We start from the raw sequence: 24536 nt of genomic DNA on the forward strand, positions 1-24536 counted from the left end.
AGAATTATGATTTTTTTACAATTACAACACAACACAATTGTGTGAAAGACTCAAAATCAAACATTTTACAACTCGTTGGAATTATCGACTTTCTATTTTTTTTTTCTTGACGACTATGTCAAGTTCTGAATTGCCAAATTATAAAGTGGGCTGAAATAATTTAAACATTTTAATTTTACATTGATTCAGTGTTTCAAAATTGAATTCAGGTCTTTAAAGTGATTCATGTATGTAATTAAGAAAAGGTTCCAAAAATTGAAGCAATATAAAATGTATGTAGCTTGTGAAATACGAACAAAATTAACACAAACCTAACTTCTTGACTACTTTACGACTTTAAAGATTATGTGTATGTATTTTTTTTAGTTGTTTTTTTAAATTTTGAAAATTTCAAAAATTGAAAGAAAAGTGAGAAACTTGTGTATTCGGCTCCCTTAACTCTAGTAGTCTTCAGTAGTTCAGTTAGTCTATTTAAGTTCTATATATTTTGACCAAAGTAAAAAATGATCATACAAAATTAAATTACCAACTTTTTTCAAAATGTAAAAAAACTACTTCAATAGACGCTTTCTATTGCGTTGAAATAAACAATTGCGTTTTGGAATTTTTCGAATTTTCTACTCAATAGATTTCGCCTGGGAAATATATAAAATAATAAATATTTGGGACCTGGATTTAAAGAGCATAATGATGGTATTCAGGTAGCGGGGTCGAATCGATGAGTCAACGAGTACCTATACTGTTTGTTAAGAAATTTGATTTAAATGACTTATTATTTATATACCTAAAACTTATTATTTATATACCTAAAACTGTCTATATCCATGTTATTGGATAAGATTAAGTATTCAGTTCAAAAGTTTATAATAAATTGAACTCAATTTTCCTTCACACATTTTTAAAGACCATCATTTACGGCTTCTCAGAAATATGTACAAAGACACGCTTAGAATTATTCATTTTACCTAGAATATTCGAATTCTTTTTGCATGAATGTATTTGGTTTTTGGCCGAACCACTAAGAACCAAAGGGTTATGACATCACCGAATCTATTTATGTGCAAACCTAGCTCAATGGCAGATCCAGGGCGGTAGGTGTCATGGCCGCCCCTGGGAGATAATTTTTGAAGAAATTAACTAAAATTCAAAACTAATAGTATTGAGTTAATAAGTTAATTATATTTTGAATTATTTATTTTTCTATATGAATACAAAATTTGTATTTTACTTCCTAAAACTTTGTTGCCAAAAGTCTCAATTTTAACTGAGGACTGGACCTAGCACATAATATGAATAAGAAATTCAGCCCTATTCAAAAAACTTAGCACAAATTCATCCAATTTTGACCAATGGATGATCAAGAAGGGGCTCATATATAAGCCAGTTGTATAAGTGAAGATTTCATCTAAGGATTTGTTAGTAATAACGACATTCACCAAAAAGTGGTTTGGTAATGATTTAAATTATGATCATACAATTTTTTTATAAGAAAAAGAGGAATTATTCAGGTTGCGGCACATAGGAACTATATTATGGCAAGTATTGCATTCGTAAAAAATTTCGAATCAAATAAGACATTACGATAGTAGAAAAGTCGAAAAAAGTGGTTCCCCCGATTTCATCCGTTTTCTGTCTGTCTTTCCTTGCCCCTGTATCTTAAACCATTGTGCCAATTGAAATTAAGGTTTTCAGCCCATAAGCTTAAGGCGTTTTTTTTAATTGATCTAAAACTAAAAATAACAGCAGCCCCAAAACAAATTTTTTGGTTTAAAATCGAAAATTCGAGTTTCTTAAAACTTTCTCTATTCTTGTTTCATAATTCGGTTTCTTTCTACAAGAAAAACATGTTTTGATATTGCTCCAGCAGGTTACCCCTCATAAAATCGTTGTTTTATTTTTAAGTTTTCTCAAGAGCTTATCGCCCGATATCAATAATCTTTTATTTCAGTGCAATCTCTTGTCGATGATCAAATTTTCAAATTGATGATGATCAAATATGTCATTTTTTTTTTGATTCTTAGAAAATGGTTATTTAAAAAAAAAACTTTATATCTCAGGAAGGGGTGACATTTTTTTAACGAGAGTTAAAAAGTCAAAAGTTTAAATTAAAAAATTTTATATATGTATACAAGTTAAAATAAAAAAAAAAAAACGCTCTAATGATTTTCGAAAACAAAATTAAGCTAATCTAGGTTTTTTGACAAATAAAATGGCAATTAAATTTTTATGAAAGACTTAATTTGCAGGTACATTTTTAAATCTTTAAATTTAGGAAATATTTTTAAAGAGATTTTTTTTTTTTGAAGAAATTAGCAAGTTTTAGTGACCCAGTCGTATATTTCTTTCAAAACTTATTTTCAGTTAAAAAAAATTTAAGATCTTTAAAAATAAAAGAAATCTACTTTTTAAAGTGAATTTTCCTTAGATATTTTAGAACTGAGATTTCAACACGAATTTCAAGAATATACTCGTAAATGCACCAAAAACATCAAAAGTGACACTTTCGTTAAACTAATGGCTAATTAAAGAACATAATAAACGTTTCATATCGATTAATATAACAGCTTTGAATCTCTTGAAATTTGAAGTGAAAAGAGATTCTGAAACGTGTAATTTGTGAGTGCCACACAAAAGTTTCTTCCCAACTTATTTGTTTACCTTAATTTGTTTTTATTTTATATTCAGAGAATTTATGTATTTAAATGTACCAGACATTTTTCTCTTTACAATTTTTAAGTTTGGTTGACTCCTTTAAGATTAAAATGTTTTATAGCATCAGCTCTAATCTACGAAACTGAATTCGAAAAAAAACTATGTTTAAAAAAAGCCAGAACATTCGTAATATCAGATTCTTTCTCATTTTGGCGCAACAGTCCGTTGAGAACAAGGGCCTAGTGACCAAGGGCGGATCCAAATTTTTAATGGGGGGGGGGGGGGGGTTCACACACTTAGATGAGTTTTTACTCACCGATCAAAAATGTTCTCTAATGTTTTGTAAAGGATACTGACAAAATTTAATAATTGCTAAACTGACAACCATAGCGCTATCAAATTATTTAAAACACTCATATGAAAGCATTCCAAGATTCGAACAGTTGTCTAAATATGCCATATTTCAGAGCTAAAATACCATAGCTTAGATGGTTTTTGTTGCATTTCGCGCCGAAATGTAGGAAATTGTTTTGAAACGTTGCTTTATTCCTTAAACAAAACACACTTTTCTTGTTTTTATTTCTATTAATGCCAAGAACGCTGTTTTTTCGAACTCAATTTCCGGGAATCTCTTATTACTATCGTTATCAATCTGCTTACTCGTATTTGGATCTTATAAAGGCGTCAACAAAACTTAAAAATTGTAGAGACAAAAAGGTTTGGTTCTTGAATTCAAGGAAATAGTTTATCTAAGAAAATTAAATTAAAACAAAGTAAGGTAAGTAAACAAATAAGTTGGGAAGACATTTTTGTAGCACTCACAAATTACACGTTTCAAAAAATATCAATAGATATGAAACGTTTATTATGTTTTTCACTTAGCTATTAGTTTAACAAAAGTGTCACTTGATTTCTTGGAACATTTGTGTTATTGGAATTCATGCTTGAATCTCAGTTCTTGAGCATCCAAAGCAAATTCACTTCAAAAAGTAGATTTATTTAATTTTTTAAGATCTTTTGTATTCAACAGAAAACCAGTTTTGAAAGAAATGAAATGCACGACTGGGTTGCAAGAACTTAATAATTTCTTCCAAAAATTCTGTTTAAAAATATTGCCTTTTTAATATTTAAAAATGTACATACCTTCAAAATAAGTTCTTCTCAATAATTTAAATGCCATTTTATTTGTCTAAAAATCTAGATTAACCTATTTTTTTCGAAAATCATTTTAGATTTTGTTTTAAAAATAATTTTGGTATAAGCACTAAATAAAGAGCTTATAAATATATGAACATTTTACATTCAAATTTCGTAAAAAAAATGTTGTCCCCTTTCTGAGATATCAAGTTTTGTAAACAAAATTTAATTTAATTTTATTAAAAATAAAAAAAAAACATTTTTGATCATAAAAAATCATCATCAATTTGATCATTGACAAGAGCTTGCACAGAAAGAGAAGAATTTTGAAATTGTTCCATTAGTTCTTGAGCAATTTTAAAAACAAAATAAATATTTTTTTGTGGGGTACCCTTCTGGAGCAATACGAAAATATGTTTTTGTTGTAGAAAGAAGCCAAATTAAGAACAGAAAATTTTGAGAAAGTCTTAGAAAATTCACATGTTTGTGTGGGGACGCTGTTATTTTTTGTATTAATGAAATGATAAAAACTCCCTACACTAATCAGCTGAAAATTTTAATTTCAATCAGAACAATTGTTTGGACTGTAGGGGCCAGGAAAGACAGACAGACGGAAGGAATCTAGGTACCCACTTTTTTCGACTTCTCTACCGTCGTAATGTCATATTTGATTAAAAATTCTAGTTTGAAATTGTTTACTAATGCAAAACTTGCTATATAGTTCCTTTATGTCGCAGTAAAAATCACTTCAATAATCACTACTTATGTGTGTCAAGAAAATGTAATAATAAAATTAAAGGCTAGGCTTGACCTAGCTAGTCAAATGATGGCAGTTTTTTTTAAGGAACAAATCCTAAAATTTACTTAAGTACTTTTATTAACTATATCTATGTATATACAACTAATTCAAAGCAATAATTTTGCTTTAAACTCGCCATGCACATTGCTTCTTAAGAAAACAAACCTTATCTTCTATTTGTAGGCATTGTGTTCGTTGAGATCCAAGGCGTGGATAAATAAAAAAAACGAACATTCATAAACCCTAACCCTGGTTACAAGAGGAGATCGAGGAATCGAATCGAAATGAGATTTTGATTCAGGTATATGGTGGCACTGAATCGAGGAATCGAATTCAAATGGAATCGAAATAACATTTGGGTTTTATTTGTGTGCGTACTCTCCTATATGAATAACTTTCAAATACATTTACAATTTCATAACAATGCTCTCAACAGAAAGAAGCGCTCCAAATTAAATTCAGCTTAGAACAAACAAGAGGGAAAAAACTTATCGTACTCACACAAGCAAAAACTCACACATCAACAACTCGATTCAGGTTTACAAACAAATTTTCGATTCGATCCACTCCTTTCAGTGGAATTGGATAGAATAATCCTATTTCGATCCGATCCAGGTCTATACGGCGCTAAATCCTGATTCAATTCGGATTTAATTCTCTTAAACGCGGTACCTGTGGCAACTCTACCAAAATAATAATATCTACACATTATGTACAAATATCATAACTAACAGACAAGTATATATGTAGATAACATATATTGTACGTGTACCTAACCAGCAATAATCGCACTAAAATAAACTCCTTTATGTATGTATGTAGAGTTATATGCATGTATATAATGTACAGAACATGTTTTGTTTTGTGCACACTTCACTTCGACTCTCTTTAGACTCACTGACTCAGATTGCTATACATTATCATGGCCATGCTATTTACGCAATACGCGATAGTGTTGCGATAAACGTTGCTATCGCTGCACGTCAACGTTGCGACGGCCGGCGTAGAATTCAATCGTTAACTCAGCTTACTTTACTGGAAAAGTTGAAACTGCTCACAATGGATATTGAAAAGTTGATTCTTTGTGTAAAAAAGTATCCAATGTTGTATGATGTTGATCATGCTGAATATAAGTCTCTTAGAAAGAAGGATCAGATCTGGGATATAATTGGGGAGGAGCTCGATGAAAATGGTAAGTTTTTGTTTTTAATTAGAAATTTAATGTTATTCCTTTCAAGAAGTTGAAAGAATTACATAAAGAAATTTTTATTTTATTAATTTTGGAAGAGGCCAAAGTCACCACTTTTATAGGTAAAAGTAGATTTAGCGAAAAACAATACAAACAAAATATATCTACATATGCACATATATGTATAGTAAGAGTTTCAGGGTATGTTAATCTTAACCAGCATTTTGTAAAGCAGTTTTAAGATCATAACCCTGATCTTAGGCACACGCTTAATCCGCTTAGTCTTCGGTTTTGTTCAATTCTTAGTTCCTAGATGTACCTTCTTTAAAAATTTGAATTGAAAATAATATTGACTTTATTTTATGGTAACTATTTCGATATTTCTACTATCAAAAAAATAAAAGATAAAAAAGATTAATACATACGGCTATGTAATATATGCACATATGTATGTATATATGTTTGAAAAGGTAGATATAATATTTCTAAAAAATGTTGGATTATGATATTCACAGTTATTTTGAGTTAATACAAATCAGAAGCAGTTTTAAGGTGATGAATTTAATATTTTCATCAATAGTTTTATCGAACCGTTTTTTCTAATAAAATTAATAATTTGTTCTTCTTAATTCTCATGTGTACAGGTAGGTACTTGCAAGCTACATTTTCATTTTGTTTAAATTTAATTTGTTATTTTGTTTAGAAGTGTATTAGACACACATATGTGTAGGTACATATATATGTATGTACATAACATTTTCTTGAACCTAGTTCTACAAAGCCAAAAGTTTTGAGGTCTTCACCACATAAGATGATTTCAATTAATACTCCAAGTTTTGATGATAATGCTTTTTCAATTTCGAAGAACAAAATTATTGTAAAATAATAATTTCAATGGATATCTTTAATAATTAGTGAATTTTTAACAAAAAACATACCTATTTGAAGTTAATTGTCGGGTTCGTTCAAATTCAACCATATGTTGAATCAGCTGTTTTGTTAGATACAGATATACACCAGAATTTATGTGATACTTTTGGACTCCTTTTTTGACATCCCAGCTGTTTTGGATCAGCAGTTCTTTTGCACGTAAAACACTAAAGTAACCAGTCTGCGATTGAACGCAGCTACTGCTCCCATATATTTGGATGGAAATGTCAATTTGGATTCGATTCCTAAATCTATTCTTGTAACCGGGGTAAGGGTATCTGGATTTTTTTGTTAGTGTTTTAAGTGTAAAAGAACAATAGATCAGAAAACAGCAAAGATCTGTTCTTTTCCTAACAATCGTTAACTATTGTCGTTCTTAAACTTAAGATTGTTCTGATTTGTAACAATATAACGTGATCGGATCGTTGCTAGTCTTATTGTTGTAGTGTCAAATAGTAGCAATTTGTAATAATGCAATGAGTTGAAAGTATTCAACTGTCAACTTGAGTTATTTGTTTACAAAAAGAAATCGTTTTTTTTGTTGTTATTTATTTTGCGGTTAAATGTTATAAAAATGATTTCTTTTAAAATTTGATATTGGTAGATTGAAAAATCAACAATTTTTAACAATTGTCGTCCCTAAATGATTCTCACAAATTGCAATAATTAGTAACGATGACACTTGAATTTTTTTGACACATCAATAATACATAGTTTAAAATTGTTCAAAAAAAAGAGACCAAGGGCTATTTAACAGAATGGAACATTCACTAAGCTAGCGGTTACGTAGTCAAGGCATTTTGATTGGTTAAATTCAACTATAAAGTAAGAAAAATTAAAGCTACAAAGTTAGTCGACACTTATTTTAACGTTTTACAATCAGACACATAATTTCAAACAAAAAATTAATCTTCCGTATTTAATACATACATAAATAAATCACTCCAGGTATGTCTTATTTTTTTATTATATTAAATTTAAAAACAAAACAGATTATTTAAAGTTATCAAATCAAAAATATTTCCTATTTTATATATTTAATTTGTCAATAATATGAAAGTTCCGAATTGACTAGCTTTGTAATGAAATTTTACATTCACAAAATTGTTGAATTTCAACTAGTTTTAAAATGCGCCCAATGGTTGAATCAACATGTGGTTGAATTTGAAAGAACCTCAAAATTGAATAAAAATGTGTATGTATTTTGGTTCAACTTTCCATCGCCGTAGCGGACGATTTCGACTTTCGGTTTTTTTCTAGTTTATAGATATGTGCAAATAACTGATGTTATTTGATAGCTGTTCCGAAAATCAATTTTTTTATGAGTTAAAGGTGTTTCCTCGCTTAAATATTTAAAAAATTAAACACATCATATATGTACATACATCAATTATTTATTATACCATTTTTATAATTTTAGGAGAAGACTTAAAAAAGAAATGGAAGAATCTTCGAGATTGCTATGCAAGATACATCCGAAGCTGGGAGATAGAAGCCAGCAATGCAGCACCAAATACAACTCGGTATTACAAATTCTGGCCCTGGGCAAAACAAATGGAAATATTCAAACCATATCTAAAATTTGCTCAAATAAATACTAAAACTGGCTTTCACGATAACAACAGTAGTGATCCAACATCTACCCTACGCCTGCAACTTCCATCATCACCCAAAAATACATCTGAATCATTTTCATTTGACCAACAGAAAACACTACAAGAAGATGTAGTAAGTCCTCATAGATCGCCTATGACAAGGAAAAGAAAACGTGCACGTGACCAAGATAGTTCAGCTAATAAGGTCATAAAATATCTTAAAGAGAAAAAACAATCGAAAACTGCAGTTCATTGTAAAGATCTGAATGCCACTGAGTTAATGTTCTTAGGTTTGGCAAAAACTATCACAACATTTTCGGCCCGCAGACAAGCATCAGTTAAAATGAGAATAGCTAATATGGTATTGGAAGAAGAACTCTTTGATAGGGAGGAAAAAGACGAAAGTGAACTTCAATCAATATTAGCAATAAACGAAGATGGGGAAGATCGAAAGATATTTAAGGATGAATCTATTATTGGATCTTAAAAAACTCTATGAATAGATATGTTCTTATGTGTATATTTGTATATTTAATTTATTCTATGAAATTAAGAAATTGATGAATATAAAAACCCAAATACTCAAATAGAAGAGGATTTTTATAAATTTGTATATTTTTTTCCCGTCAACTCTCTTTTTTAATTGTTAAACCTTTAGATTGATATTTAAATCCACCACAACTTTTGCCGACCTTTCATTTATTAGAAACTTTGAGTTAATTACTCGGTTTCCCTTTTTTCGTTTTCTTGAACCGATATTGTATACCTTAACCTTAAACGAAATTATTATTATTATAATTTATTAACATAAAATTAAAATGTACATATTAATGCATAAATGAGCACTAGCTGCTTAGAGCTTCTGGAATTTAAGTGAAAAAAAAATTTAAGTTAAATTACTGTACAATATTATAATGTTATGAAAAAAATATTAGAGTTAAAAGTTTATATTTCAATAAATATTTAAAACGAAATATTTACATGCATACATTTGAGTTTTTATGTATATTGAAAGCTAACATTTATCATTTTCATTTGTTGCATCAATGGATAAAGAAACATTATTGATATCCCTTTCCCATCCGGACCTGGGGCCTATTTCATAAACATTGACAACATTGATAGTTGATAATTTGTTAATTTACAACTTGACAATTGTGAAAATCTATTAATTAAACAATTTTTCAATTTTGTAGAATTGCAGAAAAATATACAATTGTCATCTTTTCGTTTCATAAAGAAATTGTCATGACAATGAATTTTCAAGTATTTATCCACAATTGTAAAGAATTTTTCAACAAATTTGTACTGACAATTCTTTTATGAAATGAAAAAAAAATACAATTTTCATATTTGCCAGAATTTAATTAAGTTGCCCTAAAGTGTTGACAGCGAAAAGACCTAAAATGATATATTTTCAAGTGATAGTGATGACGATTCTCAGCTGGGTGTCCGTGTAATACATATGTACGTTCGCCCTCGAAATTTAAGAATAAATAATGATTTCTAATGGTTAAATAGTATCTCATAGGTGATTCCAGCCCTTGCTTGAATATATTGGATTGAGACCTTCTGCCTGTTCTGCTATATCTTTCCATTTCTTAACCTTCATATCATAGAGATTTCAGTACATTTTGGGAATAAAATAGATTTATTTTCAAAAGCAACTTTTATGAAGTAAAGCCCTTTGGGATCCAGTTATAGCTATCAGTAAAATCATAATATTTGAAACAGGAGGAATCTGAAATATTTTACTGATGAGCGTTTATAGCAATCAGTAAATTTACGTCATTAAATTGTTGTTTTCTTTCGATCATAACATTGAGCTTCGTGCTTCAGACAATTTGTTTGCTATTGCTTTTATCAGTAAAATTTGTAATGATATGATCGAAACAGTAAAATATTGGAACACCAACAGTTAAACGAAATGGAACTTGTTTGGCTTTTTACAGTCAGCTGTTCATTAAAATGAAATTTCATCATTAAAAAAATTAAAATTGATTTATAAATTAATTGAAACTTTAAATGAATTGTTTATATTGAAAAAAAAATATTTGAATATAGTATTCACCTTATTACACCAAACTATTGGTAGTAATAAATCTGTAACATATTCAAAAACTAAAAACAAAAATTTTACTGATGGATTTTACTGATATCTATAACCGGCCCCTTAAATAGGTACGTTTTTTCAGTGCTCAAGCCAGGAGGCAGGTATTTGGAACTGTGTTTGTCCTACCCATCGAATTAATGGGACGGGGTCGTAGAAACGATGTCTGTCATTCACTTCTATCATTGTACTTGACTAGAAATCTGGTATCAGAAAGTACAGATAATAGCTCTATGGGCGGACGTAAAACAAACTGTTGTACGAAAAACAAAATACCATCTTTTACGTTCTTTTATCGAACATTGCAAGGCTGAATATCGAAAAATGGTTGACGACATAATATAAGAGCTCTTTTTGTAAGTTTTTAAAATTCAACCATTGCTACTGGCACATGGTTTGAAACTATACTAATTTCAAAATTTGATCATCACCGTAACATTAAAAGTTGGCTTAAGGTAATAATAAGGTAAAAATAACTGTGATAGTCAAACTTTCTTCTAAAAAGAAAATGTTTTATTTTATTCTTTAAAACATAGTCGTGATTTATTTGTGAACCTTATCAAATAACGAACCAGTGGTAGTTTTTTAGAATTGGACGATTGTCAAAATGAAAGTAACAATACTTTGCAAAATAGTTGGTCCGCTAACGACAGTAATCTTGTTCGTTTTCAGACTCACATACTCTTTTGCGGAGAGACGAAGAGACCACGTAAAATCCAATGCAGTTTTGTATCGTTATAGCGTAAAAAACTGGCGTATAACTCCCATGTCTGAAATGGTAGTCCAGAAACATACTTAAGCCTTTCAGAAAGTTTCCAAAAAAGAGATTTTTGAGAATAAATTCACTGTCTCTTTTTTGTCACTCTACACCGTCCTGATTTTTTTTGCCTCATAGTTTTGTTACTGTTAAAATACCCAGTAACAATCCTACTTTTGAACAGTTTAACCATAAAACTCAAAGAAAACGTGATATCAACATCTGATATCCGTATTTTCTCCGACAGCCAGGCCGCTATCAAATCTCTGGACTCAGTCTCTACAACCTCTATAACAGTCCATAACTGTCGATCATCTCTAATGGAGATGGCGCAACAGTTTAATATTCACCTTTGCTTGGTGCCGGGCCATAGAGACATTGCAGGTAACTGTAAGGCAGATGAACTCGCCAGGAACGGTACAGTACAACCCATCCTACCACGTTTGGCAAGTACTGGCATACCAATCGCTACTTGTAAACTGCTACTAATGCAAGACGCTGTGAGGAGGGCAGGCACCAGGTGGACCAACATCACCACGTGTCAAGCCACAAAAAACATCTGGCCAACACTGGATTTAAAACGTTCAAGATGCTTGCTCTCTCTAAGCAGATCGCATATAAGCTCGATAATAGGTGTCATAACCGGACACTGTCTAATAGGAAAGCACGCCATGAGACTAGGCGTATTCTCAAATGACTTTTGCAGAAGCTGTATGGACGAGGAAGAGGAAGAAACGGTTTTTCATCTTCTCTGCACATGCCCTGCTCTAGCTCAAAAACGCAAGAATTACCTAGGAGAATTCTTCTTTAACGATCTAAACGATCTAAATCATATCGGGATAATCAGCCTCTCACGTTTCGTAAGGGACTCTAACTGGTTCCATTGAGCTTAGGAGGAAGCCTCAAGATTCATGTGGTATCACAATGGGCCATTAAACTGCCTAAGTGTGTCCGTTCCATCTTGGACAGCCACTATAACCTAACCTAACCATAAAACTCTCGATCCTAATAATGCCCATCAGCAGTACAGATTTGTATTCTCTTGCAAAACTACGCGAACGTGAACCGTCTTACAACACTCTATTTTCCCTGTTATTGCGAAGTTTCTGGGTTCAAAACCAATATATAGGTATACAGCGACACCTCCTTTCTAACTGTTTCACTTGCCGTAATTATATCTAACACTAAGGGAGTACTTCAAACTTTAAAATCTGCTTTAGTATAATCGTCTTTCTGCTTTCTTGCATTAATGACCACACAAATTCTGCAGAACGTGAGATCAACTTTCTTGATTTCAAAAAGCACCGTTCTCCACAATGGCTTTATTTTCAGAATTGAATTCCCTTTACATAAGACTGCTTTCTACACGGCGAACACGTTTGGCAAACATTCATTTCGTTTTGAATTTTATTAAAAGAGTTGGCGATAGCAACTCCAGAATCAGACCAAACAAAAGATTGTCTGTGACATTGAGATTCCTTGCTTCAGGACAATGAAACTATGGACCAAGAAGAAGCGCAGACTGAGGGACATGTGTCGTCGGTGCGTACGGGAGCTCAATGTACGGATTTCTTCAATCCATGAGGAATACTTTGAAACTTATTTTCTGTTCTACAAAAATAAAAAGTTTTCAAGAAAAAATTGTATAGTTATTGTGTATGTATATTTCTCTAATTTACATTTAAATGTTAATCCCTCCAAAAGCAAATGTATTTTTTTTTTTTGATTTTTTTTACAGATGTTCAGCTGTCAGACAAAGCAAATGTGAACTAGAACTTCCGTTTGGAGTCATATTGGCTGCGTTTAATCTCAGACAGATAGGGTATCCGGATACCTTTTTGTCACTGTTTTAAGTGTAAAAAACAGCTGAGATATCAAAAAAGGAATCCAAAGATATCCAAGAATTTCTGGAGTATGTAGGTATCTACCAAAACAGCTGATTCAACACATGGTTAAATTTCAAGAAACTTGAAAATTGAAATCAGCTTTTTGTATTTGTTGGTAAATAAAAAGGTACAAAATTTTAGTTGAAGTTTTTTTTGAGGATGTTCTGTACGTAATAACGATGAAGAAGCTATGTGTCTCCGAATTTTAGAAGGTAATTATGATCTATTTTTTTGAACTTTAAAATTGACTTATTTTGTTCTCGTTTTGTAGATGACCTTAGCAGCTATCTCAATACAGCTATCCAACTCGTTCAACAAGGTATCTAAAAAACCACCTATCCAAGATACCCTATCCAACATAAGATTGGGCGCAGCCATTACGTTCTTTTCTTCACGATTGTTAAACGAAACGTGAGGTCAAAGCTCTATTGTGAAAGCATGCATATAAATCCTATGGTCAAGCGAAGCTGAAGCTTGTTTGTGTTTCCGCCATAAAATTCTAAAAACTCTTACATAAAGCAATGGTTGACCGTGGCCATTGTTTTTAGCCGCGATGTTCACTTTTCAACGTTCACAGCAAAAATGACACGACAAACATCGAATCACGCGAACATCTTAAAATCGAAATTTTTCGCCAACAAGCCAGGAACCATTTTAAAATTTCACAATGGCAACAATAAAATTTGACAATTCGGATATTGTTCAATTGAATTGAATTCAGTTGAGTCGTCTTAACTAACACAGATGGAATGCTTGGCGTTAGTCAATTTGACTATCGAAAATATGATAGTCACTTATCACCTTAGTCGATTCCACCCCATGTCTAAGTTATGTAAACGTTTATGAAAACACCCTATAATAACACTTGCATATACCTATGTACAGTACATATATGTATCTACAGCTAAAGTGTTTTTATTACATCAAAATTATGAAACAACGCATCGAACAGTCGACTCAAAGCTGCATTCTACATGGAAAAGCAAAAAGATGTTTTCCAACTCTTGCAGCAGCTGCATAGTGCATATATATACCTAGGTACTACGTTGCATTGTGTTCGTCACTGAGTATCTGAATGTTTTCACCTAAAGTACCTAAAATGTCTAGCATTATTAGTTGGCAAATTCGTAGTTAGGTAGGTACCTAAGCTAGAACTATAACTTAAGGCTGTGATTTATACGTCTAACAGCCTAACGTACCAGGATTTACCTATTATACTTTGATATTCGAAGGGGGATTGGTATTTATACGCAAATTAGGAACCCTGTTTTAAAAGGATACAAACTCATACTTATACCCATGTACCAACCTATCTACATACTAAACTAGGTATCTATACCTATATTAAAGTAGGTACCTACATTGCGTAGTAATTAATCAGATATATATCTTACTCAATATAAACGGTGATTTTTTAAGAGCTTGAGAACTTTAAAAAAAAAAACGCATAAAATTTGCAAAATCTCATCGATTCTTTATTTGAAACGTTAGATTGATCCATGACATTTACTTTTTGAAGATAATTTCATTTAAATGTTGACCGCGGCTGCGTCTTAGGTGGTCCATTCGGAAAGTCCAATTTTGGGTAACTTTTTCCAGCATTTCGGCCGGAATAGCCCGAATTTCTTCGGAAATGTTGTCTTCCAAAGCTTGAATAGTTGCTGGCTTATTTGTGTAGACTTTAGACTTAACGTAGCCCCACAAAAAATAGTCTAAAGGCGTCAAATCGCATGATCTTGGTGGCCAATTTACCGGTCCATTCCTTGAGATGAATTGTTCTCCGAAGTTTTCCCTCAAAATGGCCATAGAATCGCGAGCTGTGTGGCATGTAGCGCCATCTTGTTGAAACCACATGTCAACCAAGTTCAGTTCTTCCATTTTTGGCAACAAAAAGTTTGTTAGCATTGAACGATAGCGATCGCCATTCACCGTAACGTTGCGTCCAACAGCATCTTTGAAAAAATACGGTCCAATGATTCCACCAGCGTACAAACCACACCAAACAGTGCATTTTTCGGGATGCATGGGCAGTTCTTGAACGGCTTCTGGTTGCTCTTCACTCCAAATGCGGCAATTTTGCTTATTTACGTAGCCATTCAACCAGAAATGAGCCTCATCGCTGAACAAAATTTGTCGATAAAAAAGCGGATTTTCTGCCAACTTTTCTAGGGCCCATTCACTGAAAATTCGACGTTGTGGCAGATCGTTCGGCTTCAGTTCTTGCACGAGCTGTATTTTATACGGTTTTATACCCAATTGCTGCGAACGGCGACGAATCGACATTTCACGGTCCTCAGCAACACTCTCAGAAACAGACGCAATATTCTCTTCTGTACGCACTGTACGCATTCGTGTGGTTGGTTTAATGTCCAATAAAGTAAACTGAGTGCGAAACTTGGTCACAATCGCATTAATTGTTTGCTCACTTGGTCGATTATGTAGACCATAAATCGGACGTAAAGCGCGAAACACATTTCGAACCGAACACTGATTTTGGTAATAAAATTCAATGATTTGCAAGCGTTCCTCGTTAGTAAGTCTATTCATGATGAACTGTCAAAGCATACTGAGCATCTTTCTCCATTGTACATATATATATTTTCTATAGTACTCCTATGGAACGAAAATTTTTATTTCGTCTCCAGGCCGTTTATGGCGCTGCGTGTATCAAAATGTTTGGTAGGAAATCAAGAATGAGGAGAAAATTACTAAAGAAAGAATGAGAAAAGTAAATTTGTTTAGGTTCCATAAGCATTAATATGTTCGAGGGAGATAGCCAAAATACAAATTTCAAACCAAAAAGGAATAATATTTGTTTTTGTTTACATTTTTTTTTTGCTTTCAAGTGTGAATGTAGAGGAGATGTGCATATGTATTCATATGGTTGTAGCTATGGATACTTTAACGATGTAGGTATTTTGAATTTAAAAATTGTCGTTAGATTTTCAATTTTCAATTTTTGTTAAAAATGAAATGTTGCCATATTTGGCATATGATGCATTGAAGATTTTAAATTTATTCAGTTATTTTGTTGTTGTTATTCTTGCCTATTATTTGTTATTTGTACGCATCAAGTATAAACACAATCAAAAATTAAAATTTATTCAAAACTAGGTCGATTTTTGTTTTTTAACGGCTAAATAGGGTGTACTGAATTGAATTTTAATTTTTTATATAAAAACATTCAAATAAATAAATACAATATAATATAAAGCTAGGTTCAAAAATTAACCTTACAGGTATCAATGCCTTAATTGGAAAGATATAAGCCTAATATATAAGATATCGTGATTTTGACAGAATGGGAGTGTTTCTTGTGTGGAAATATCATTATGATAACATTAATTAATTCATATAGTACAGAACATTTTCCTTTTTAATCTTTTAAGGTCTTTTCTTGTAAAAGATACAAACATACTTGTAAGTGCATTGTATGCCGAGTTTGCACCTTGTTTCAAGAGTTTTTTTTCGGCGGGCATTTTAATTAGCATGTCCAGGAATTTAGCAACAAAAACTTCTCAAAAATGGATATCTTATCAGAACAAATAGCCCATTTGACTCTAGTATATGAGAACTTACTAAAGAATTCGTAGATAGTTTGAGGTTTAACTGCAAGTACTGACGAAACCAAAATTATTACCGAAAAGCTAATCAAGAAAAAAAGTCCCTTTGAAAACAAAAGAGTCCCTTTTAAAGTGAAGGGAGATTTTGTACCTATTATCTTTTTGGCAACACTGGTTTAAACAGCTGACGCACGTTTCGTGTTTTGTTTCACTGTCAAACATCTTCAATTTGGTCTATAATTGCACCATGAATCGTCTTACAAACGACCAAGCGAATGGACCCCTTGAGGCGCGGTCAAGTTCAACATCTGCATGAAATAATCTTCAAAAATTAAATTATATGGACTGTACTATCCATTCAAATAAAGATTTCATGCATTTTTTCCAATTGTATGTGTTTGTTTTTAACTTTCATATAACTTTTAAAAATTCACCCTTTTTAAATATATACATACATATACATATAAAACGGACAAATTAAAGGAATTACATGAAACTACATTTTTGGTATAAAAAAGATAAAATATAATTTTTTTTGATTTAAGAGTCATATCAAAAATAAAGACAATTATCAGGAACACCCTATTGAATTCAAAAGCAAATATATTAAAAAATATATTATATTCACTACCTACCGCAAAAAATACTCTTGCAGTTCTTTTTTGCGTTGTTATTGTTTTTCTTATAAATACTTTTTCTATTTCTTGCCAAAGCATAACCGTAAAAACTTTCCTCTTCAAGTATAATATGCATACACACATATAATGTCTAAACGTTGTTATCTCCCTCGATCTCCTACTACATTTGCATATGTTCTTCTCTATTTTCTATTCTTTAATTATTGTTGAATTTTCCCACATTCTCAACTATTGAGGGGTATAAAAAAAGGGATCAAATTCAATCATCTCCACGCCTCTCAGACGTCGCTTCGATCGTTCCTCTTCATGAGAGTACTATCGAAAATATATATACAATGCTTTCTCTTTGACACCATGTCTGAAATCCCACGTGATCTGTCAAATACTAATGCATGAAAATCCTAGCCTCAAAAAAATCACTTCCTTATTCCTGGTCTCCTTCAAAAAAACCTTCAGAGATTCCGAGGATAAGAAAGGATTTTCCTTGACTTCCCGAACAAGTAGCTTTTCTTCGTATGCAGTCAACTTTTTCCCCTGTCCTATCCTGCTTATATTAAGGATCCTATTTTCATTTCTGTACCTTGAAATTATATCCTGAACGGTTGAATGGCTCCGTTGGACAATTTTGGCAATTTCGCGAACTGATTTTCCATCCTGACTATGCGAAATAACCAATTTCCGTAATTCAACCGATGTTTGTTTGCCTTTGGGAGCCATTTTTAAATTTTGGAAAAAAAAAAACAAAAACTTTTCAAGAAACAAATGAAAATGAGTAGTGAAAGAGGAATACTTAAGCCTATCACAATTTGAAGGGAAAAGTACCGTTACTGAGCACTCTACAGTGCATCAATAACAAGTGTCCGATTATATGTGAGAGTCAGAATAGTTGTTTTTTTTTTTAGTTTTTTGACCACATATTTTTATTTTTTTATTTAAAATAAGATTTTATTAATTAAAATGACACTTAAGGTGTTTCTTTTTAATAAATCTGAGGTAAATTTCTACACCCCCCTATATTATTTTAGAGAAATTGCACTGTTAACATTTTTATTTTCTATGTCCGATTAGTCATGGGAGCCACTGTAGATATTGAAATGCAGTTATGGTAAAAATAAAACGAAAAATACATATTGAAAAGACCCAACAGCTATACTTTCAACATCCACACAAAAACATTAAAAATAATCTTTTATTTATGTATGTACATACAAATATATTACTTTACTATAGTTGCCATTTTTATTTTTTCCTTAAATAGGTTGCCTTTGCTTTCGCCTTAGCTAGAAGAAGAAAAATTTAAAGCAAAAGCAAAAGCAATAGCACTACTCTAGCAAGAGCAGCAAGCAGCACTAGCAGCACACCACATACAACCTTCGATTTGATTAGGGGGCCTCGCAAGAGACTATTTTTACATATTCATGCGATTGAACAATGAACATTCACATATTCATTCGGCACTCGATTTGTGTGTGTGTATCTTTTTGTATTTGTTTTTGTAGATTGTTGGTGGTAGGTAGTCTCTCTGTGCTGTGCATGGGTAGATTTATTATAACGTTCAAATTCTTTTTAATTATTTCTATTATGATGATGTATACGTTATTCGCTATACGGTATACCAAACCTAACCTATGTACCTACTATTTATGTATCTATAGTTAGGTAGCTAGGTATCTAATGAAATTTGAGCCCGCTTAAATTCACAACACAACAGAAAAAATGTACATACCTAAAGATGCCTACATAAATAAAATATCTACTTACAATGAGTTGAGTTTGAGTTAGTTATGGATTGGAAAGTAGGTAGAGCTATGCACGCTAGTAAATGGATTAGATATTAAATTTAAAAGAAAGGAAGTAAAGTAGGTACCTATTTTGTATTAGGTAGAGATAGATACTATTTACAATATCTATACATATGTATATATCTTTAAAGGTACCTATAAAAGGCAAAACTAAACAAAATTGGATGCTTATCGATCGAATTGAAATGCGTTGTTTATTAGTAAGCAGCAGTACCCCTGCAAGTATGAAGAAAATAGGTATACCCAGACCTACATAGGTAGGTTCTTATCTTTAAAATTTCTTGTAAAAAAACTTAACTTGCTAATCTAACCAATTCACATACAAAGGTACGTTCCTACAAATTCTGTATAGGTATATATGTAGGTACAAAATTATAAGGAGGTATAAAAAGCGCAAAAGGGTGACCACATCTATGCTCATATAAACTTGAAGAAAAAAATTCAACTGAAAAATGAAGAACAATGAATTGAAGACTTAGGTACCTATAAAGGGGACTTTTTTCGAGGTACCTATAGAACTTAAAATTAGAATAAAGATGCTTTTTAAATTGACGCTAAATTAACTTTTCTGAAAGATAATCTTCTGGCATATGCATATGACCGCCACAGCTGGCTAACTAAAGTCTTTTAGTGACTGAAGTTAAGATATGACTTTGAATTTTTTAAAATTTAAAACGCAAGTTAATTTTGAAATTGAGTAAGTTATGCGAATGCAGTTATAAGGTTTTTTTTTTAATTCCTATTTTAAAAATGTATCCAGTACTTTACTTTTACTTTAGTTGGCGCTACAGCGCCAGCGCATTGTGCTTCTGGGCCTTTAGTAATAACTTTACCTAGCTTACTCGATCTCTAGGTTGCTGCCTCTAGTTTCAAACACCAAGTTGACGTGGATAGGCCTCAACTTCATCACTGCACCGGAAATGAGACCTCTCTCTGCTTCTTGTTCCCTTAGGCTTGACGTTGAATAACTTACGGGCTGGAGCTTCGATGTTCATTCGCTCTAGATGCAATAGCCATCTTTAGCGTTGAACACGCAGTTTTTTGACCAGTGCCAAGTCATTGTTCAGCTCGTATAACTCATGATTATATCTTCTCCGCTAGATATTACTTTGCCTGTCGACACAAACCGGATCATAGATCGTACGCAGAACTTTCCTCTCGAAGATACCAACAGACCCTTCCCTCGAATAGGAGATCGTTCATGATTCTGCACCATACAAGACTGGTATGATTCAGGTTTTGTACAGTGTCTCTTTGGTACTTCGCGATTGGGCCTTATTGTTCAACTGCTTGCTTAGGACAAAGAAACAGCGATTAAAAATAAAATAAATTGGGTGGCGCAACAGTCCGTTGTGAACCAGGGTCTAGTGACTTACAACTCGCAACCATTCCTGTGTGCGAGTACTGTTGTCAGAAATGGAAGGGACCTACAATTTTAGACCGAATCCAAACGGCTTATTTGAGAAAGCACTTTTTCATGACAAGAATTACTTTTGAAGGAATTGTCAATTGTTCGCAAGAGGCAGAGGCAGAAACAGCGATTAGCGACGGTAATTCTATGTTTTTAACAGCAGTGCCCAGATAAACAAATTCGTTTGCCACCTCGAAGTTATAGCTGTCAATTGTCACGTTTTGACCAAGTTTACGGTGTGAATCAACTCTATTTGACGACAGTTAATACTTCGTTTTGTCCTCATTAATGCCAAGACCCACTTTCTTCGCCTCAGACTCGATATTAGAAAAGGCACCCATCACCTCTCGTTTGGTTCTTCCCATAATGTCGATGGCGTTGGTGTTGCGCGCCACACTTTCAAACGCAATATTGAAGCAGCTACATGACAGCGCATCACCTTTTTAAAGTCCTCTCGTGGTTTCTAAGGTTTTAACCTTAAAAATGTTGCCTAATTTTAAATGCTGATATTTGTTTCACTAAGAGCAAATTCTTAACGTTGAAGTAATTGATTTAAGACTAAAGTGTGCATTCAAATGACTTATTAATTATTATAAGCTTTGTTATTAACTTAAATATTTTAATAATATTAGTCAACGTTTACAATTCAAACTCTATATTCAAAACAATTACCTACTCACTATCAAAATTGATGTTTAAGTGACTTTAAAGACTTTATAGAGTCAAAGAGGCTGCAGTCGAGTCAATTGACTTTAAAATTGACTTGAAGTCAAAGTAAAGAAAGTCGCTTTGAATTATGTATGTACAAAATAAAAAACAAACTACGAGTTTTAACTCGTAGTTAAAATTGTTCATAATTGACTTTGACAGTACTAACTGCAGTCAATAAAAGACTTTAGTTCTAACAACTCAGCCGTATTATTCACAATAAGGCGACGAATGTTGTCATCTACGTGGTAAATCATTTCAGGCTTATAGGTGTAGGCTGGCGACTTTACGTATCCTCTCCCCGAAGTTAAATGGCACAATTTTTTAGGCCAATTTACGGATACGTACTCCGTAATATGAAACTATGCGGTTACCAAACCTTTCCGTCAATAAATCAATGGTGCGCCGTTTTGATTAAATTACAGCTTTTGCACGTCTCATGGTTGCTCAATTAATGAACGAAATAGTAAGTAATCATGGCTCTATGTAATCATCAGCGTAACGTTCTCGCGAGCAACGTTTTTAAAGAAGTACGGCCCAATTATTCTATTAACCCATAAAACACATCACAACAGTCAGTTTTTTTTAATTTAACTGTGTCTTAACATAAACTTTGAAGATTATCATCAGTTGCATTGATGTAACAACTCAACTAAAACTAAGCTTCATCGCAAAACAAAAAATCACTTAAGAAAATTGGAATCCGTGGGTTTAATCACCGAATCTATGCCTCCCTAAATGATCCTGTGGCTTCCATTCTGGAAATAACCGACCAACCTAAAAATATATTGTTGTGTTTAAACTTGTGTCGTTTACGCTATCCTGGTTATTTGGATTTTTACATATCTTATAGAACGAGCTACAGGCTTTAAGTATTATTTATTTTAGCATCATAATAATCACCAAGATTGGTAGAATAATTTAAAACTATCAATGCATTTGTCTTAATTTTCACTAGTGGACAAGTTCTAATTAGATACCCTAAAATAATTTAGGATTAGTAGTTCTTTATCTGAGAAGTAGGTATCCGCTTATTTTTAACTCTTTTAAAGAAAGATATAAATAAAACCATACAACGGAAGCTTTGACCAATTTTACAATTCATGTAACTTGAGTGCTAAAAAATAATTGCTTTCATTTCATCAGTGTGTATCCAATTTTTAACCAGCAAAGAAGAGTATGCTCTGGTAAACCATTCCTATCAGTACAGGAAACGATTGAAATTTTAAATGGATCAGATAGGACCAACCTTGTTAAATTTGTCAGAGCTAGCTACCATTACAGAATGCTTATAATAACGGAATATACATAAATCATATTATACAATCAAATCAAACCTTGTTTCCTTTTTTTAATTTTATACCACATATTTACTTGTTCAATTGTACACTTAAATATTTGAAAGTTGCCAGTCAAGCTGACAGCCGTCAATTTTAAAAATTCATAAAAGCTGTTTGTAAAATTTATAATGATTACTTAAAATAAATGAACATTGGAATTTAGTTGAGTTGAATATAAATAGATTATAGACCTAAGTAGGTATTTAGACCCACCTACTCATCAGCTAGCAAAGATCCTCTTTGTGCGACATCCATATGTATTACCTATATCTTCTACATATTTTTGGTACTTGATCACTGAGAAAGTACCTACCACTCTAAATTCAAAGAAAAATATTTTCAGGCTTATTAAGAAATAAATTTAAGTTAATGCTGGGTAAGTATCATGAACTTACAAAAGTATATTTTAGAACGGAAATGGGGAATTTCGAAGTTAGATTAACAAAATCTGATCTATTTAAAAATACTTAAGTAGCCAATATAATACATTTACATGCATACGTCTTGGGATGAATAATTAATTATAATACAACTTATGCAAACGTATATAGATATGTAAATGGGTATGATGTGTTCCAGAATTGGAGAAAATATTCATATTCATAAGAACATACCTTATTAACTTGAAGTTATGCAATAGGAACCTACTTTATGTTAAAGCTGTACCAATGAACATAGTGCCGCAGTTAATTATTCGCATATAACGATTTCTAAACTTTAAACATTTGCAAACATGTTTTGTAGTGCAATATTTTCAGTAGTGTTTGCATTTATTTATTAACAAATTTCGTTAGTTTTTTTTTTATTAAATGTTTGAATTGATTTAAGTTAAAAAATAGCTTTAGAAAAATTACAAATTGTTCGCAAAAACTTTTTAGTAGATTTTTATAAAAGTTGAAAACCATGAAAAAATTACATTGTTAGGCAAGCTTTTCCTTTTAAGCTCATATTTATTTGCAATCGCACGCTTTTTCACGTGTTTGTTCAAGTCACCAAATATGCGGAGATTGTGGGGTGGAAGAGTTTGTGGAATATTATGCTAACCATCGTACATACAATGAACCAAAAAAAAAAAATTTTACAGTTTGCTTTTTAACGCTCTAAATTAACTCTCTCTGTAACTGTACACATAAGATCTATTAAATGTTAAGCACATGACACCCCCGTTCCTAAAAGATCGTAATAATGATAAACCGTTTCATACACGACAGCCAAACAAAAAACGTGTACATTGCTCCTTTTGTCCTCTTCTAAATACCGTTATGAGATAATTGTCAATGTTTCAATTTTTTTACTCAAGCTCACAGTTTCTTCTTTTTTTTATTAATTATAAAAAGTGTTTTGGGTAGTTTAAAAAATAAAATAAAATGTTTAACTGTAGGAAGAAAAAGAAAAAGTTATGCGCAAATTGGAGAAATCGTAAATAAACCACATTCCACAGTGCAGTACATAATAGATAACTACAAAAAAAGCGGATTTTTATGCAGATCTACTGGAAGTGGACGCCTCAGTAAGATCGCGACTCAACAAACTAAAACGCATATTATCAGAATTATCAACAATAATCCCAAAATTTCAGCTGTTGAAATTGCGGATAGCCTAAAATAAATTAAATTGTTGAGGTACATCCACAGACTGTAAAAAACTTTCTACATTCGAAAGAATTTAGAGGTTTACACCTTGAAACAAACCGCTTTTGTCCTCAAAAATATTAGAAAACGTCTGGATTATGCAAAAGAAGTTTTGGAATTCGGTTATTTTTACAGATGAATCGAAACGTAATATATTTGGTTCGGATGGCCGAAGTTTTATATGGAGAAAGCAAGGTACAGCTTTAAATCCGAAAAGTTGAATTGTACAGTTAAACATAGTGGTGGAAGTTTAATGGTGTGGGGTGCCAGGGGAGCAAACGGTGTTGAGAATTTGGTGCTTGTTGAGGAAAACATGAATAAAATGAAAATTTTGAAAAACAATCTGCAATCAACAGCCGCAAAATTAGAAATCAGAGGTAGTTTCTGT

At 32.0% G+C, this 24536-nt stretch overlaps 2 protein-coding genes across 2 annotated transcripts in view; both read left to right on the forward strand.

Moving 5' to 3' along the window:
- LOC129943148 (gamma-aminobutyric acid receptor-associated protein) overlaps positions 1 to 24536 on the forward strand; it is a 351335-nt gene that overhangs the window by 14732 nt on the left and 312067 nt on the right. The window lies entirely within an intron of this gene.
- LOC129943143 (transcription factor Adf-1-like) lies at positions 5550 to 9218 on the forward strand. The gene is made up of 2 exons (XM_056052396.1): positions 5550 to 5780; positions 8128 to 9218. Exons 1-2 carry the CDS (start codon positions 5648 to 5650, stop codon positions 8787 to 8789), a joined length of 795 nt encoding a protein of 264 aa, XP_055908371.1. The 5' UTR covers positions 5550 to 5647; the 3' UTR covers positions 8790 to 9218.

Source organism: Eupeodes corollae, chromosome 1 (assembly GCF_945859685.1).
Source record: "Eupeodes corollae chromosome 1, idEupCoro1.1, whole genome shotgun sequence".
NCBI classification, from domain to species: Eukaryota; Metazoa; Arthropoda; class Insecta; order Diptera; family Syrphidae; genus Eupeodes; species Eupeodes corollae.

What these genes read in the sequence shown, in the direction of transcription:
- LOC129943143 (XM_056052396.1), top strand. Translation starts at nt 5,648, where the DNA reads ATGGATATTGAAAAGTTGATTCTTTGTGTAAAAAAGTATCCAATGTTG. An exon ending in GGAGGAGCTCGATGAAAATG is followed by an intron (nt 5,781 to 8,127) that starts GTAAGTTTTTGT and finishes TTATAATTTTAG; the next exon opens with GAGAAGACTTAAAAAAGAAA.